Source organism: Fundulus heteroclitus, unplaced genomic scaffold, assembly GCF_011125445.2.
Source record: "Fundulus heteroclitus isolate FHET01 unplaced genomic scaffold, MU-UCD_Fhet_4.1 scaffold_365, whole genome shotgun sequence".
NCBI lineage: Eukaryota > Metazoa > Chordata > Actinopteri > Cyprinodontiformes > Fundulidae > Fundulus > Fundulus heteroclitus.
In genome coordinates this window covers 95,866-113,461 of record NW_023396776.1, presented here as the reverse complement: position 1 = coordinate 113,461, position 17,596 = coordinate 95,866, and the positions used below count along the sequence as shown (strand labels likewise).

The 17,596-nt window shown below is 41.6% G+C and overlaps 1 protein-coding gene across 2 annotated transcripts in view; it reads left to right on the top strand.

Annotated features, from left to right (window-relative positions):
• The window catches only part of LOC118556302 (breast carcinoma-amplified sequence 3-like), a gene marked incomplete at its 5' end in the record, with an annotated part of 66,655 nt that overhangs the window by 1,653 nt on the left and 47,406 nt on the right, over positions 1-17,596 (top strand). For both annotated transcript variants that reach the window (XM_036130607.1, XM_036130606.1), the window contains 1 exon segment: positions 5,036-5,369. In XM_036130607.1, the coding sequence (XP_035986500.1) occupies positions 5,036-5,369 (334 nt within the window).

Below are 17,596 nucleotides of genomic sequence, written 5' to 3'. Positions count from 1 at the left end.
GGGGTTATCACGGCACGCTCACGCACACAAACACACAGCAACACTAAGAAACACAGTGGAGAGCGATAAAGTCTTCAGTTAGGTGGGTGGAGAGACGCCTTATCTGTTTCCAGCAACCAAACATGCGACCGGCTGCCAGTGACCCGAGGCCAGGTAAACAGACCTGCAGCTGATAACAGCTGTAAAGAGGCTGAAGGCGGAGAGGAGCATGGATGGACTTGGGGGGCCAACCAGGGAGGGCTCATCCTGGAGGCTTCAGAGCAGCTCCGTTACTGTAGATGGTATAGTCCTGCAACATCAGCTCCAATTTCAGTTGCACAACTAAACTAGGAGAACAGTACTGACTCATCTCATCAGGAATGTATGTCCACCTCTTTAAAACTAGTAATTTTGCAACTCACAGTTCTGTATTGTGCAATGGCAACAGGTCTGTAGTGTTATCGTCAAGGCAGTGTCTAAATGAGACCATGGGCATGCTGACCAATAAAAGTCTAATGTGTTTCCTTTTACCAGTTCTTCTTTTCTAGCCCCTGATTTACTAGCTGCTTGTCATCTACTCTATCCATGACTCTTAAAAATGCATGTTAACACAATAACACTGCTTTTGGTTGTCTTCACATGGCCGATGCTTCAAACTGTGTGCCTGTGTGACATCCAGATGCCAGACAGTTCTACAATATGAGCAGCTGGCTTTGTGCACTCTTAAAATTCCACTGATAGAAAGTCCCATCAAATACTAGTAATCTGTGGCGTCCCTGCATTTGGGGCCAGAGGGGCCAGGCCCCAGCAGATGTCGCTGTGGAACTCTATGTTCGCAATGATCCGTGAGACAGGATCGTTTTTTTATGGAGCAATATTATAAAAAAAGACAGATTCCCTTATCAATAAAACTCTTTTATAAACATTTGTGTCTTTATATCTAAGTCTGCCAGAAAATGGACTTGCTCAGTAGGCTAAATTCTCTTGAGGCGTCTTGATATTGGGGCCTGCCCACCAACATTTGTTTAAATAGCAAACATCTCAAATCGCAGTGACTATGCCCGATACACTCTCGGTAGACAGCTGAGGGGCACAAATACTATGGCCCCAAGCTCAGATCGTCCAATCAAAATACCTGAAAAATACACGTTACGTTTACCGTCTGCTGGATAGTGTGGGACAATCTAGTGTTGGTTGTCCTTGCAACCCATGAAAGGATTAATGTGAATCTTTTCTGTTCAATAAATTAATATTATTAGTAAACCTTTATTTGTAATTTTACATATAAAAAGTAAATTACATTTAGCTTGTATAAAATGGCATTTCTAGTTTGTTGGTTTATGCTAATGTATCAGTTTCATTTAAAATTGATCAAAGTCAGGTTGTATGCAATACAAAAAAATTGTTGTTGCTAATAGATGTTGGTTGTGTGCCACACTTAATACTGATAAGGGTGTAACAATACATTCAGCTCACAAGTTTGGATGGTTTGATACGTAAAAGCACATACCAACATCAGCATTTTGACTGGCTAACTGCTCAGCAGCAGTAGTCTAGAGGTTTTTACAAATCATTCATATAATTTTACTCGGTCATGGATTATTTTTTTCTTTTTTTTTTTTAATGAGTACTAAAGATGCTGCCACACAGTTTGAAAGGGGAAGAGTCTCCAATACTTTTGTAAATGTGTTGTCAGCCTGAGTCAACACAAGAGGGCAACAACTTAAGATCTCCTTTCTTTCTTACTTCAAAAGAAGAGTCTAAAACAGATAAAACAAGCTTTAAGCACTCACCTTCATATCCAATAAATAATAGCTTACTCTTTTCCATTAGACAAAGTCCCATGTTAACAGCATTTAGTTACCACTTTGAAAAACATGTGTTACTTTGATGAGGGATATTGAGATTTTTCACTATTGTGAGATTTCATAGCCTCTTGTTACACCACTACTGTCTAGTCAATCTATGAGGCATCCTTTGTGCTTGTGGACCTTCACAAATTTTTCTTAACTCATAAAGCCACCATTTATACACTTTGATGTACATTTTAGATGTTCCAGCTCTTTGCAAATCCACTCATTAAAATCCCCTTCACTGGTCCTTATGTGGACCAAATAATTTCTTAATTGTATTGTTTTAGTGCACTTGGAAGTTAATGTTAGCATTCAACCCAGGTGTTCCAGCATTACTTGTGAAAAAGTTACAGAGAACAGAATGTTAGAGAACTAATAACCTTATGTAACACATCTAAAACTTTGAGTCAAAGATAACTTTCTCAGTTTTGGAGAATAAAAGTCATGAACCTCTTGTTGAACTTGTTTTGACGGCTGCATTTGTCTTTGTATGTTAGTGGTTTGTTTTCATCTCTTCTGTCAAATCCCTGTCTTCATCTTTGGCACATTCCCATCATTCCTGGAAAGGTTTCTTTCAGGTGAACATGGACGCCTAGTCTTACTAAGTGTCTCTGATTTTGCAAAGGATAATCACAAGCATTAATCATGTCATATTGACATCTTTCCGTCTCTCACGGATGTCATCGGGTGTACAGTGTAAGGACAGGAGCAAGACCTTTCCAGCATCTTGCGAATGTGGAAATCAACACCTTTGCATCAAAAGAATGGTTACATTCCATCTTTTAAAGACAGCTCTTGGCAACTGTTGGCTGTCTGAGTGGTTTCTGCGCTTTCCATGTGGAATCACAGCAGCCTGTCAGGTGCTCCACCTGATCAGAATGGATCTGACAGCAGAAAATCAGGCACCTATCTTTAGGTGAAGCGCAGATGGGTCTATTATGGTCAGTTATGACACACACAAAGTAGCCCTTTATCATGTCTGAGTTGTCCCTAATGGGGACAGCAGAGGTTAGGCCTCCTCTTTCTTCATCTTTGTGAAGAAAAGCATCTGTCTGGTATGCAAAGGATGCCCCATTAACTGTCATTGCTGAGGCCAATTACCTTGTAGGGCCTGGCAAAAGATTAAAAGTCTCTCAGATACAAAGCTGTCTTTCTGACTCACTCTAAAGAGTTTGGGGTTCCTCTTAAAAACTTTCTCCTGGCTCTTTTACTCTCATTTTATCCATGTTGTCTGCTGATTGATGAATGCAGATTTAGTGAAAAACACTGATCAGTCTGTCACCTCACTCTTTGGCTCTTTGTCTTTTCACGTGTACTCTTCCCTTAGTATTGTCTGTTGCAGCCTATCTGTCTGGTTTCCTGCATGTTTAACATGCTCCACGAGATGCTATCTTGTCAAGTGTCTGTTCTTGAGTGTTTAAGGAGGAGGCCCAACAAAGGGAGCCATTACAGCTTTTGTTTTTGTCTCAGTCATTTATTTTACCACCAAACGGCCTCAAATCAGATTGTCACCTTTAAGAAAAGACGTCATTGCCTAATCCTCGCACCCTATTCCATGTTGTCATGCACCTCTGGCAGATGTGTTTGTCTGTGCGATAAACATTTCAGCCCGCTCTCATTAATGTTTGCTGGAGTTTGGGGCTGTTTACCTCTGCTCTGCATATTTCTGGGGTGAAGAAAATGCACAGAAAGGCTTTTCGACACATGCATGGGAGCACGGCTGTTCAGCAAAACACACATTCACACTATATAAAGAGTATGATAATTGATTGTGTTGTTCTTTTCATAATAAATTGTGCTTCACACTCAGATGTTCACCAATTCTTCTATTAAAAACGTCATTGTTCTTTAAAAAAACACCTCGATATGTGTCACTCAACAATTCTATTGGCTTGTGCTCAAACACATCCTGTCGTTAGTCTTTCTACTCACACACAATGTTGGAACCGGGCCACATTTCCTGATTATCTTCAGTCTGAGAGGTTAAGCCCTGATGTAAACTCACTGTATGATGTTGCTTTAAACAGGACTTCAGTATAAACTGATTAGAGCTCACCACAGCTCTACAGGGCAGAGCTAGAGATCTAGCAATCAGGCAAAGTTTTAGGTTATTTTCTTAAACTGTTTATGATGTTCACATTACCATGGGTCTTCATAATCTGAATTTTAAAGATAAATTCTAAAAATCTAATTATTTTCTTTAGTTTTTCCATGTGTACTTAATGAATCAACAGAGCATAATGCTGATAATTCGAGATACATTCAGTAAAATTTTGTAGCTGATGTCTGATCTCCAGTCTTTGATCTGTTTAAACCGATTTTAGCTGATTCAGAGTTGTTTTTGATGACTACAGCATAGGAAGGCATTACAACAGCACGGAAAACGTTCTTTTCTAGCCTTCCTGTCGTGAACCATCATCAATCATTTGTATCAGGAGCAGAGGCGATGTCACACTGTTCCAGAGGGCATTCGCTCTACAACAGGATTTTGCCATTATTTTAAAACAAAAGATAAAATGATTACAGGGTTGACTTTCAAAACTTCCTTTAGCATCAGATATCAGCAATTACATTTTACTTCCCAGTTTTAAATGCTACACTCATGCTGAGAAGCTTCAGTCTTACTGACTTTGTATCTGGATGCACACTGAGGACTGTGGCTCTGAAGGCATATTGATAATGGTTAAGAATTGGGGAGATTTTGAATTTCCAACCAGCCGGTGACCCATCAGGGCTGACCGAGGGCTGATATCTTGTTCATCTCAAATTACGTTTTTACCTGAAGCAGCTGAGGAACAGAACTGCTGACCCTCCCTTTCAGAAGGAATTTGTTAAAACAGCAGCTTGTTTGGACTATTTTAGACTCAGTCCAAAATTGAAACTTAGCTTCAGATACTTACTGCAAAATGCATTCATGATTTTATGCTATCCAACAACCTGTGCCTTTTGTTGTATTTAGTTTGTCATTTAGAAGTAAATTAGAAACAGATATTTGCCCATGCTACCTAAAATAAAGCAATAATGCAACTAATGAACAGTTCGGGGTACAGAGAGAAAGGTTTTGTTGTGGCGAGTCCACCAAATGTTGCTTTTAAGAGGAAGCTTAGCAAGGATTGAACTGCATTCTTTTTGTTGCACTAAAATATTGTGGTTTTGTTTCAAATGATTGTACATTTCCTGTTGCATTGGTTCTGTCTGCCCAGGTCCAAGACATGTGCTTTAGCCAGGACAGTCGCTGGGTAGCCATCAGCACCCTCCGTGGCACCAGCCATGTGTTTCCCATCAACCCCTATGGTGGCGCACCCTGTGCCCGCACCCACATGTCCCCGCGGGTGGTGAACCGGATGTCGCGCTTCCAAAAAAGCGCCGGCCTGGAGGAGATCGAGCAGGAGCTGAACAGGGCGGCTGCTGTGGGTGGAGGAGGAGCTGGAGGCTTAGGAGGAAGCAGCTGCATTCTGGGCGGAGGAGGGAGCATGGGCGGCCGCTGTAGTCCCATACCTGGCATCTCCAGCAGCCCCTCAGGGTCTCCACTGCATGGTAAGGAGCTGAGAGGAAGAGATGAATCTTTTTCTGTTAAAGTTGACATTCCCCACTTCTTGTGTTGAACTTCTCGTCCAGTTTCACCCAAAATGTTTGGTCAGAGCATCAAATCAAACCAGTAGCTACAGCACATTGAAGCATTAGCTGCAGACTCTGTTGGTTCTCCCATATAAATGTAAAACTCCTAAAACCTGAATACATTAGGAGTCTTACTTAGAGAGAATGTCATTGTATGTGTCGGAAATCATTTTTTCCTACTGCCATAAAACACATTTCTGTGTCTGTGTCCTTTTTTGCTAATTTTACTAGTACATTGGGGACTTTAATGTGAAGTTAGGACCGGAAAAAGGTCCTCTCTTTTTTTCTGGTCTAGGGGTTTGGTTTAGGACTAAGGCACCAATTAGGTTAGAGTGGGTGTTAGGTTTAAACCAGTTAGGGTTAGGGTTAGGGCTAAGGTGAGGCCATAGAAAGGCTTGAAAATGATTGGACGTCTGTGGAAGTCAAGGCACGGTCCTCACTCTGTACAAATAAACAAGTGTGTGTGTGTGTGTGTGTGTGTGTGTGTGTGTGTGTGTGTGTTTCCAGTTACTGGTCAGGGCAGTAGCTTTTTTCCTGGGACTCTACCCTTTCTATTGAGACCTTGTCTCCCTTGTTTGTCAAACGCCATTGCAGGCTGCTCACACTGTCACTGTGTACCAAGCCCCTGCAGATACACACATACGTTGTGCCAACTGCACTGCTTAACCCAGAGGTGTTGCTCAGTGTAAAATATCACAGTTCTCATCAGTGATTGGCTTCCAGGAATAACCCTGAGCTTTGATAGCATTGCTGGTGCAGGGGTCATGCTGGGAACTTGGTAAACACTTCAAAGAACTGAATGGCTGCTAACTGATTAGTGAATATGTTTGCATGATACAATATGTCTTATAAGTTAAACGGTAAACTGCTTTTTTGAAGCTGGTTTTAGTGGAAGCCAGCTTTTAACTGCTTTAGTTGCAACAGTTGTTGATGAAACTGGTTGCTATGGGTGAACTGAGACCGTCACGCCAAGTTTCCATTGATTGATATTAAGCTGTAAAAGTTGTGTCATCCAGTCCATAGAAGTTTGTTTTTTTTACAGGTAAATGTGTTGTGCTTTAGACTGGTTTCCAAAACTACTATGTAAGTGTTTAATAATTAACTTCCCTGAGAAGGTTAAAAATATTTACTCTTAGAAATTGGAATGTTTTCCCCCCACAGCAACATTTGATTGAATCATGTTTTGTGAACATACTTGTTTTTCTTAAAAATCTTTAGGTTTTTAGAGCAACATGATACAGTTTATCAGCATACAGACCTATCTTAATAAATTAGAATGATAATAAAGCTAATTTACATCAAAGATTCAATTCAGAAAGACAGACTCCTGTATTATGTAGCTTAATTAAACACAAAGGGACAATATTTCAAATGATGGTGTACAGATAATGAACTCAACATTGAGGGATAAACCACAAATGGTTATTGCTAAAGAGCTGGATTTTTACAGTGTTGTTTCTAAAAACATTGAATCAGCTTGTTACTGAAAAGTGCTTTATAAATAAACTTGCCTTGCCTGGCCTAATGGAATGTTGAGTGGATGGAAAAAGTGTTAAAATATGTTGCACAATGCAAATGGATAACCACAGCCTTGAGTGGATTGTGAAGGCCATTCACGAATGTGAGGGAGATTTACAAGGAGGGGACCACAGCTGGACTCAGCGCTTCAAAATCCACCACACATATTTATGTGCAGGACATGGACTACAACTGTGTTGAAGCCGCTCCCGAGCCAGAGACAAAATCCCTAGGCTATGGAGAAAAGAGGCTGGGCTGTTGCAGAGTGGCCCAAAGTCCTCGTTTCAGATGAAAGTAAATTTCCATTTCATTTGGAAATAAAGGTCCCGGAGTCTGGAGGAAGAGTGGGAAGACAGAGAATCCAAGTTGTTGGAGGTTCAGTGCGAAGTCAGTTAAGGATGGGGGAGTCATGTCATTGGCTGGCTTAGTGCTCGGTGTTTTATCAAATCCAACTTCACCACAAGAGTCTACCAGGGATTTTAAAAACACTTCATGCTTCCTTTTGCTGAGAAGTTTTATGGAGGATCTGATTTCATTTTCCAGCAGCACTTGGCACCTGCCCAAACTTTCAAGTACCAATAGATGCTTTTCTGAACACTGTATCACTGCTCTGGATTGGCAAGTAAACTGCTTGATCTAAAGACTAAATCACATTTGTAAGAAGAAGATGAGGGACACCAGAATCAACAAGGTCACTATTTAAGCAACCAGGGCTTACATCACACCTCAGCTGAACCATAGCCTAATGGCCTCCGTGCGATGCTGAAATGACGCAGTAATTCATGCAGAAGGAGCCCAAGGCCCAACCAAGTACTTCCTGTGTACACAGCACAGTACATGGGTGTGTAGTCAGACTGTAATTGTTCACAAAGTGGTTATCTGCCAGTCTGAATCTGTTACACTGTATAATGTGGAATATCTCTCTGGATACTATATGTTTTAAAATGTTGAAAAAACATTTACAATGGTAAATGGCTTGTACAGCCCTTTAATTAGTCCGATCAACCCAAAGCGCTTTACACTACAGTCAGTCATTCACACCCTGACGGTGGTGAGCTATGTTAGCAGCCACAGCTGCCCTTTGGCAGACTGACAGAAGTGAGGCTGCCATACATCGGTGCCACAGGGCCCTCTGACCACCGCTAGCAGGCAACGCGGGTGAAATGTCTTGCCCAAGGACACAACGATAGACGGTCAGACCAGGGGATCGAACCGACAACCCTCCAATTGCAAGACAAACTCCCCAACTCCTGCGCCACTGTTGCCCCAATAACACCAATACATTACATTTTGTTTGACTTTGACTTCTGTCTGTCGGTTCCTCACAACCCTAAGTACCATATATAGCTTCCTTTTCTCCTTCTTGTCTTCCTTGTTAAGACTGAGACCTCTCTTTAACCCCCATGCCAAAATACTCACATTCCTCCAAACTGATGACTAGACCATCCAACATTAAAGGATCACATTGGAGATGTTGCTTTGCTGCAGTGGGAGACTGAGTGGCACAGGGACATCAAAGGGGGACCAGGTGAAAGTGAACAAGCAAAAATAATGAGGTGTAACTGAGGAAAAACAAGAGATAGAGCACTAAGAAGGAGGGGTACAGGCACAGGGAAAGAAAGATAAGTTTGTAGTAGCAGCGCTGAAAGGCAGGGTCTTGGGGAACCTGGTCGTAAATCACACTTTTGTTTCAAAGAAAAGCATTAAGGCCACCTGTCAACAATTAGTCTTCTCAGTGACACTAAACTGAGTGTGTATGCGTGTGTGTGTGATTGTAGCTGAGTGAGAACATTTCTTACCCGTTTTACTAGTAAGATGAGGACTTTGATGTAAAACGAGTACCTATTTTTTGGTCTTTTTTCTGGGTTAGGAATAAGGTTTAGGAAGAAGGTGTCAGGTAGGGTAGGGTTAGGTACAAATGGGCCTAAAGGCTAGGGTGAGGGCTAAGGTCAGGTTTAGGCCTTAGAAAGGCTTGAAGATGAATGGAAGTCTATGGAAGTCAAGGCACGGTCCTCAGAATGTACATTAAACAAGGATGGGCGCGTGTGTGAAAAAGATAAACTTCCTACAGCATTGATAATTTTTTTAAACGGTGAAGTGTTCAAAAGGAGTGAATCAGAAATATTCTTGTTGGAAAAATTTTCAGAGGTGGAATATTTTACTGTTTAAGGTTTTTATGAAGATCCAAAGTCTTTTCTTTTCAGCCGTTTATGAACTGAATGTCTCATGTTATAATTCTTTCATTGGAGACCCTCGGGTACCACCGAGTACTCAGGAACGCGTTTTAGCCAGAAATGGTTTAAAGCAAACTCCCAGATCTGATAGACAAATTCTAAAATCAGTAAAATTCCGGAGGTCACTCTCAGTTCAAAAGTGAGATTTGTGTCAGATTACTCTATCTGGTGGTTTGAAGTTAAATTACCGCCACCTTTTCCTTACAGGTACAAATTTAGAAAGCCCGCTGTCCCCTCCGTCACCCACGCCACCAGCATTAATAAAAACACCCATAATTCGTCCAGTTTTCACCGGATGTAAACACGTTGAGTCACATTTGCTTTTGTGTCCGCCTTCCTCCTGTTTTTGTGAGCCGGGTGTGAATTCTGGGCAGCTGAGGCGCTTTTCTTACAGGCTGGCAGAGAGCGTCGGGGTGAGGCAGGCTGGGGCCGGGCCACCTAGCCACAACAGCTGCGCTGTGATTGTCGCCAACGGGGACGGCGTTGATTTTTGGGAAGGAACTGTAGAAAAGTACACATCCTCCTCAAAGCTGCCAGTCCGGGCAAGCGGCAAACCTAAAAATAGAGGCCGCAGTTGGCCCTCTTCTTGTCACTGTTAAAATCTGGAATGGCTATTTGTGTCCCTGGATATAATTTCTCTGCTTCGTGGTTTTTCCCCTCAAAGCCTTCCTTTTGTGTGATCGATGTATTGTTTTTTGAGGTGAGGAACCATGATGTGAGCGTCCTCAGCTGTAAAGCTTGGTTTGTTGGTGAGCCAGCGCATATAAGGCCAGATTAGTGAGTGCAGGTTGGTTGCACAGGGCAGAGGTTACTGAGGCTGCAGCAGCAGCCGCTGCAGCTGCTTTCTCATTCAGATGATTTTCATATTCAGTTATAGCGTTGTAAATATAGTTAGGCTCAGGCGCCTTATTCATTGCCCTGGCAGAATTCGATTGTTATCATTGCACACAGGTTTGTCTCTGACAGGAAATCAGGCAGGTGTCTCTCAGAACGGAGTAAGCATTGAGATAAAAGGGAACAGATTTTCATTTCCAAGGAGGATCTATTCAAAAAGCTGCTTAGAAATATAGGTTATAAATGTATTCATTTCTGCAATTTTATGTAATCTAGTAATAATATTTTCTTTTCTTTGTGAAATGTAAGTATTTTAAAACCAAAGTAGTTTTACTCAAAGTCATCATCCGATGAAAATCCCAAAGTGACCAATGGCTTCTCCCAAAGCAATGTGTTGATCATTTCTGACATTCATTCTAACTCTGAACTTAGCTCCCACCTGGAAGGTATAAAAATTTTTTTTAAAGGATCTTCTTTAAATCCGGAACTGTTAGATACTGTTACTTTACATTTTATCTCTGGGTGCCTTCTGCATGTGTATACAGCATCAGGAATACTCTCCACCGGTGTAAAACATCAACACAGGGCTATTAGTCAGTGCAACAGATTTGTTTCCTCACCAAGCAGAAGTGGTGGTGGTCCGATCACAGGGCCATCTGGGCCCTGGCGCTGGTTCAGAGAGAGAAACAGAGCGGGGGAGGCTGAAAACAAGGTGTGACGGGAAACTGTTAATTAATTTGTTGATAAAGGGACACTTCCTTTCTGCTATTAGAGGCCGACCACTTGCTTATTTGGCTTTGGACTTGTGTTTTATCTCGCCCTGTCTCCCCCTAACACTCCCACCCCCATGCTCCCCTTCGTCAGTCATCGTCCTGTGGTGAAAAACACCGACGCTCCGCAGAAGCAGAAGTCAAGGAAACATTACCTCATAACTGCTGCTGTGTGACACGTATGTACACGGCCTCCTTCTGACCCTGGCTTTCCCAGCAGACGGCGTGTTGCAAAAATCAGGCAGAAAATTTTCCGAATTCCACCAGAAAGACACGGAGGAGGTAGATGGGTTTAACAGAGCACGTTTCACTCTTCATTTGTAAATCAGAGCAGATTTATTCGCTACGGTGAACATGTCTGACCAGGCTGGAAATAAAGAAGCACGCTTTACCTCCAGTAACATCTCTGGGGGTAAGAACCGGGCCTGTTTAGTTGCAAGGAATTATCTTTCCTCCTTGACATGCAGGGTAATCAACAAATATAGCTATTAACAGCAAATAATACTGAACTACCGATATGTCACCTAAATATTAAACCTAAGAAAAACCTTCTACGCTTCTTTGAACAAAATTGCCTAAAGTAGAGAAGTCTTCATGGGGCAGAGGTGTATTTTAGTACTGCGGTGAGCCTCAGGGTGGCGCTGTATGGTCAGGGTTGCAGGCAGTGCAGAGCAGGCAGGCTGGCCTTCACAGGCAGCACAGGGCTGCTGGAACTGGACTTGTTGCTGGAAGGGCTTAGCCTCAATGCAAATGGGACGACAGAGAAGACGTCGCTTCATTTCTGCAGTGTCTACATTTTTCCCAGGTGGCTGCTGCCTTCCAGTTGGAGCTCATAATGAGCTTTTATTTCTAAGAGCAGCGCTCTGTTTGGATTACCCGTGGTAGTATTTAGTCCGTGTTTTTGTGTGTGTTGTGTTCTCTGTTTTATTTTTCCATTTATCTCACCAGCAGCCTCTACCCCACTCTATAGGGGTGATTTTGATCGGCAAGCAGAAACATTTTCATAGATGTTTTTTGTCTTGCTTTTAAATGTTTTTCAAGTCATGTGATACCCCACCCTCCCCCGACACATATTCTCATAATACAGGCATTTTATACACACACAAAACCCTGCGTTATACTTTGATCCTGCTGTAAATTTTAAATATTGTAAGCCACAAACTGCTCATCATTTGAAGGATGCAGATGCATTTTTAAAGGCATTTTTTTATCCCATTACATGCAGTCCTGAGAGTTGGGCTTTTCACATTTCAGTGTACAGTAGCGTACCATCAGAGGTAAGTAAGTGTCGGCGGCTCGTGCTCTGTGCTGCCTCCGTCTGCAGACTCCTGCCTGTGGTCGGCGGAGGAGCCAGAGCCCAGCTCGGCTTGAGTCAATAAACGGAAAGCTCAGCGCAAAACCACACAGCAATCGAACAAGCTGTTTACCCTGAAAATTAGCCTTCCCCTGTACTTTAAAGGCTTTTAAAGCGACCAAAAATACACAGTACGAGGAATATGTATCTTGGCCAGAGCCTGGGCCTCGCCAGAGACCTCTGACGTTTTTATACGAACCCTAATAACTCAATCCCCACAACCACTAAACCCTCTTATCACCGGGTGCTCGCCGCTGCACTCATCATTATTTGATTTGGAAAATTGTAAGGTAGAGATAAAGAAATAAAGCTGGCTTGCTGTTACACACAGAAGGCACTTGTGGCTTCCAGCTTATTGCCTAGCATGTGAAACGCTCTGGAAAGCCATGTTCTTCCTTTGTCACACAATCGATATAGTATTTATTTATTTTTTTTTGCTGCAGCAGTGTGACCATCATGGTCATGCTTTATGCTGTTTTTATTCCTCCTTTGTAGAAGTGATTGCCTTATACAGGGCTTCATTCTGCTGAAACGAAGATAAAGTTTTAGACTGCTTAAGTCCTAAATATAGTGCAAATATTATTTAAAGACCTGCATAATGTTACAATAATATCCATGTTTCATATTAGTTAGGATTAAAAATGCTTGTTAAGTGATCAGAATATTTTTGAAATATAATATACCCACATCAAAACACAAATTCTTGATGATTAAAAGCTAAGATTCTTTTTTGACATAAAGGAATTATATCCTATTTGTGATCTAATATAAATAATCTTATTTTTTTTTACAATTTTGAGACCTTAAAAAACAAACTTTTCTTCCTTTTTTAAACATTTTAGCTTTGGTCAGTGTGGTTTTGAGTGCCATTTATTAAAAACTTTAATTATTTCCAAACCATAGCTGCATTCAGATCAGCACAGCTTCTTCCTGGCTCAGCAACGAGCATGCTTCTCAGCATAACATGCAATGTTAGTTTAAATGCATTATAACACAGTAAAATCTGATGAATGTATTTCTGCCTGTTTTTTAAGTACCCTGCATAATAAGGATATTTTAAAAAAGTGAATTTAAATCTAGGAGTTGAGTTTAAAGTGATAAACCAGTCTTAGTATTTCACTTTGACTCTTCATCCACTCCCTCATAAAGGCCCTACAGCGAGGGCTGTGACAGCAGCACAGTCGGCTCTTTATCTCCGCTCCATCCCTCTTATTGTCTCCCTTCCATTGGACCAGAGGCTTATTAAAAAAGGATGCTTTTAGAGTTGGAATGGGTTGCGCCTCCGGTCGCGAGGTCAGGTTCTTCTAATGTAGCTTCTCTCTGATGTGGTTTTAATCAGGTGTTCAGAAGAAGTTCTTCCTATTGGCAAATGCTGCTAAAATGTTTACACATTTACTGTTTGAATAACTGCTTTGAAAGAATAGGCTTTTCCTATTCAAAATTGTAGTTAAATATCTGTATATCTATATACAGATATCTAATAAATATTTATATATATATATATATATATATACATATATATAGAGAGATATATATATATAGATAGATATATATGATAGATACCATAGATATTCAGTTGCATGCTGTCTTTCATCACCCCCTCCCTTTACTTCTGTTTCATTTTTTTTTTTTTTAAATTGATCCCCCCACCCCCATCAAGGCTGTCTCCTGTACCCTCTCCTGCTTCCCTAAACATGCAATCATCGTCTGGAACCCGCCGCTCTTCGCTGTGAGGTACTTACTCCTTGACCCAAATACAACGATAGATGCACATGCAGACATTTACACACGTGTGTGCCCCTGTACCCACGCATATGGCTGAAGTGTGGGTGTCATCTGATCCAGCGGAGCTGTCCCCCACCCCTTACCACCCTCGGGCTCAGCGACCCAGTCCGGTCTGATGAAGCATTGCAAATACTGACATGCTGTAAACTTGTGGATCTGATTTCAGGGTGCTGCGTGTGTGTTCCCACTGTTTTTTGCCTGCATGCTGTCCTTACACCTAAAAGTTGTTTTTTGGAAAAGTGCTCCTAGATGTAAAACGTTGTTGCTCCTGTGCTGCCTTTTCCCCTCCTATTTCTTTTTTCCTCTTGATTAAAGCACAGACCAGAACTCAGAGTTCTGCCCCCTCCCTATATACCATGTCTTACATAAGAAATTTCAAGATCCTGTTGTTAACTGGTAATACAAAATTAGAAAAACGTATTTCCTGGGAATTTGTCTCTGTGTTTTTTAACTTTCTTGACATGAGAAACGTCAATAAAAATACGAACGATCCAAAAGTTTTCCCAAATAGGGCCATTGGTAGAAGCGGCCCTTTAGCTTGCGGTTTGGGAGCAGGAGACCGGGCAGGAAGCCATTTTCACACAGGCCGGCCTGACCTTGACTCTTCACTCTGACTGAAAATAGCAGACGAGCAAAGATTGCTGTACAAAGAGAACTCAGAGGGGTGAAAATGGAAGAGAGAGATTCCTTCAGCGCAGCATTACCTTAGCGAAGACGGGGGGAGCGAAGAGAAGAGAAGAGAAGAGGAGGGGAGACAAAATGTCCTGATGGCTTTACCACCAGCCCTCCTAATCCCTGACAAAAGACTAAATCATGGGAAGTTTATTTTTTTTTCGGCATCTGTGTTTTATAAGGGCGCTTGTAATTTGTTTTTACTTTGTCCAGTGGGGGATCCCCGCTCCTTCAGTACTTACCCCCCTGCACCCCACACTCTTTGTGTTCAGCCCTTTTTAGCCTACCCTGCCGTCCATTTCTCTCTTTCTTTTCCTTCTTCTGTTTTTCTGTCTCCCTCGTTTTCCCCCTCATGTGGAAGTGAGTGTTCTAATAACGGTACTTTGGGGAATTGGGATGGTAGAACAGCTTTCTCCTCCTGCTCAGAAAGCACCCACCCCCACCCCCACCCCCTGTCACCCACCGCTTTCTTTTCCTCCCACCTTTCTCGTGTCTGGGAAACTTGGAAGGATGAAAGGTGGAACATCAAACGGAATGCTTCCTGTTTGAAAGAAATATATGAACGAGGAATTTTTCTGACCGCAAACAAGACCTAATTCTTGAAAATATGTTTTTTTTTTTTGGTTTACATAGTAATAATTACGACACTATAACGACAGTAATATTTTACAAATAAAATACCAGGATTTTTCGCCGTGAACAACACACCACAAATTGAATCAACTTGTAACATATTATTACTTTGAACGTTTGCCAGGAAAAAAAAATATCAGATTGCTATAAATATATGTTGTAAAATAATTTTAAAGGTAATTTTTAAAGACAGGCTTAACACCATTATAAAATAAAACCAGGGACTGTTTTTGTCTCAGATGTCATTCCACACTTTAAACCAGTAAAAACAAACTCTGACCTTTACAGATTCTTTAAAAAAATGTAATATTTATTTTATGCTGCTTTTATGGAAATAAGTGTTTGGCCTTCTGAACATGTGCAGACGGAGCTGCTGTAATATGTCTGCTCATATGACAGTAAAAAAAAGTTTTATCTTTCATATATATGTTAAAACCACATGTATGTCAGATTATAGATTTTTTATCTTTTAGTATGTTCAAATGAACATTTTGAGTGTGATTCATGCCTCCAATACATAGCAAATGTAAATGCAAAAGGGAAACATTACAAGTTTGAAATTGCCCAGAATAATAAAAGAAAGACATCAGAATGTCAGCACTCTCCTTGAATACCCCCCCTCCACAAATTAAAAACAAACTATCAACGGCAGTAGAAGTCTATGAAAGTCTTAAGAACGTTAAGGAACATTACAATAAGTCATCAAAGTGTGTGTTTTTGCAAAGTCAACAAATCAATGACCTGACACTTCAAGGTACCTCACACTAATGCAAAGATCATGTAAAAAACATTATTTCCATAAAGCTCACCTGCACTTGGATTTGCCTAAACGAAGGAAAGACCTAAAAGACCAGCAGCAGCACGGAGACAGCTACAGCAGTGCAGCTGGCAGCAACACAGCCACGGCTACACATTTCAACCCTCCAATGATTTTACGCATTTTCTTTCTTTTTTTTGTCTTGCTTCCTTCAAGTAGGATTCAATAAAATGTTTGTAAGGTGCAAACTTAACAAGACATTTAATTCAGAATCAGTAGGTTATTGTTGCCCCCTAGAACTGCTGTATTTATTCGGGAACTGCATCTACACACAAAGCCTTTGTTGGACTCCACCGCTCAGATTTACGCCCCTTAGCTCTCCATGATTTTCACTTTACCTTCAGATTTGTCAGTTTGGAGGAAATCTTTTGTCGGGTCAAACACTTCATTCTTCCTGATTTCTGAGCTGAACAGGGCCGACATCTTTAGCCTTGAAGGTTTTGGCACGTTTTGGTCGGTGTGCGGTTTAGACACATGTTCCAGTAGTTTTTTCACTGGCATTGCGTGTCAGTTAAGAAATGCTAAGCTCTTGAAAGCTGGCAGTATCTTTTGTTTGCTTCATCGATGGGGTTCTTAAACAAGCCTGGGTTTTTATTGTATGTTGAAGCAGTCTGTATCAGATCGCTGTACATTAAATTTCTGTTGAGAGACCACTGGATCGAGAAAGAAACACAGTTCAGTATTGAAGAAACTCGCTCACATTTCATCTAACAGCATAAAGACCTCGTACATCACAAGGGGCAGCTCAGAAGCAATTGTTAAAAGCCTTGTTTTAGTCGCTTATCCAAATGTCACAGACTAGATCACGTCACAGACAAACACTCTTCTGCTTGAGAAGTTGTTTACTTTGACTTTCTGTGATTCGCATTAAGTAAAAAGTTTAAATTTTTTGTCTTAAAAGGTAAATAGCAACAACTTTAAAATGTCATCTTCAAAGAAGGAAGACAGAAGCACAGAGGTATTCCCCAGCCTGGACCCTGTGCGGTAGATTTCTTTCCCACGCTGCCCCTCCGTTTCACAGCTGCAGGGTCCCGTGCATGTCCCGAATCCCAGAGCATCAGTCAATATGTCACCTGCCTACCCTGCTGCCTCCTCACACCTCCCAAGCCCTGTCCTCACCGCTCCGGCATGCCCTTTTTTTTTTCCTTGAACTCAAACATGCTCTCAGGCAGAACGATTCAAATAAGACACTGTTTGCGAGGGCTTCAGAGCTTGTCCTTTCGCACGTCGGCTCCTCAGTGGAAGCAGCCTGCTTGTATTGGATGCAAATTGGGTATTAAAAGAGGGGATAGAAACATGAGATAGCGTGACATGGGGAGCCTGAGGAGAGGGAAAGGGCGCAAAGGATAGAGAGAGAGGCTTAAAGCGAGAAGAGAATGCAAATGCTGTTGAAACAGGGAGAGATGGATGGAGGAAAGCTGGACGGATGGATGGATTAGTTGAGAAAGAAAGGCGAGGGTCAGGTGTTGGTGCGACTTTTTTTTGGCAGGGTCAGGGTTTTTCTCTGTGCGACTGTGACGGAGTTTTAT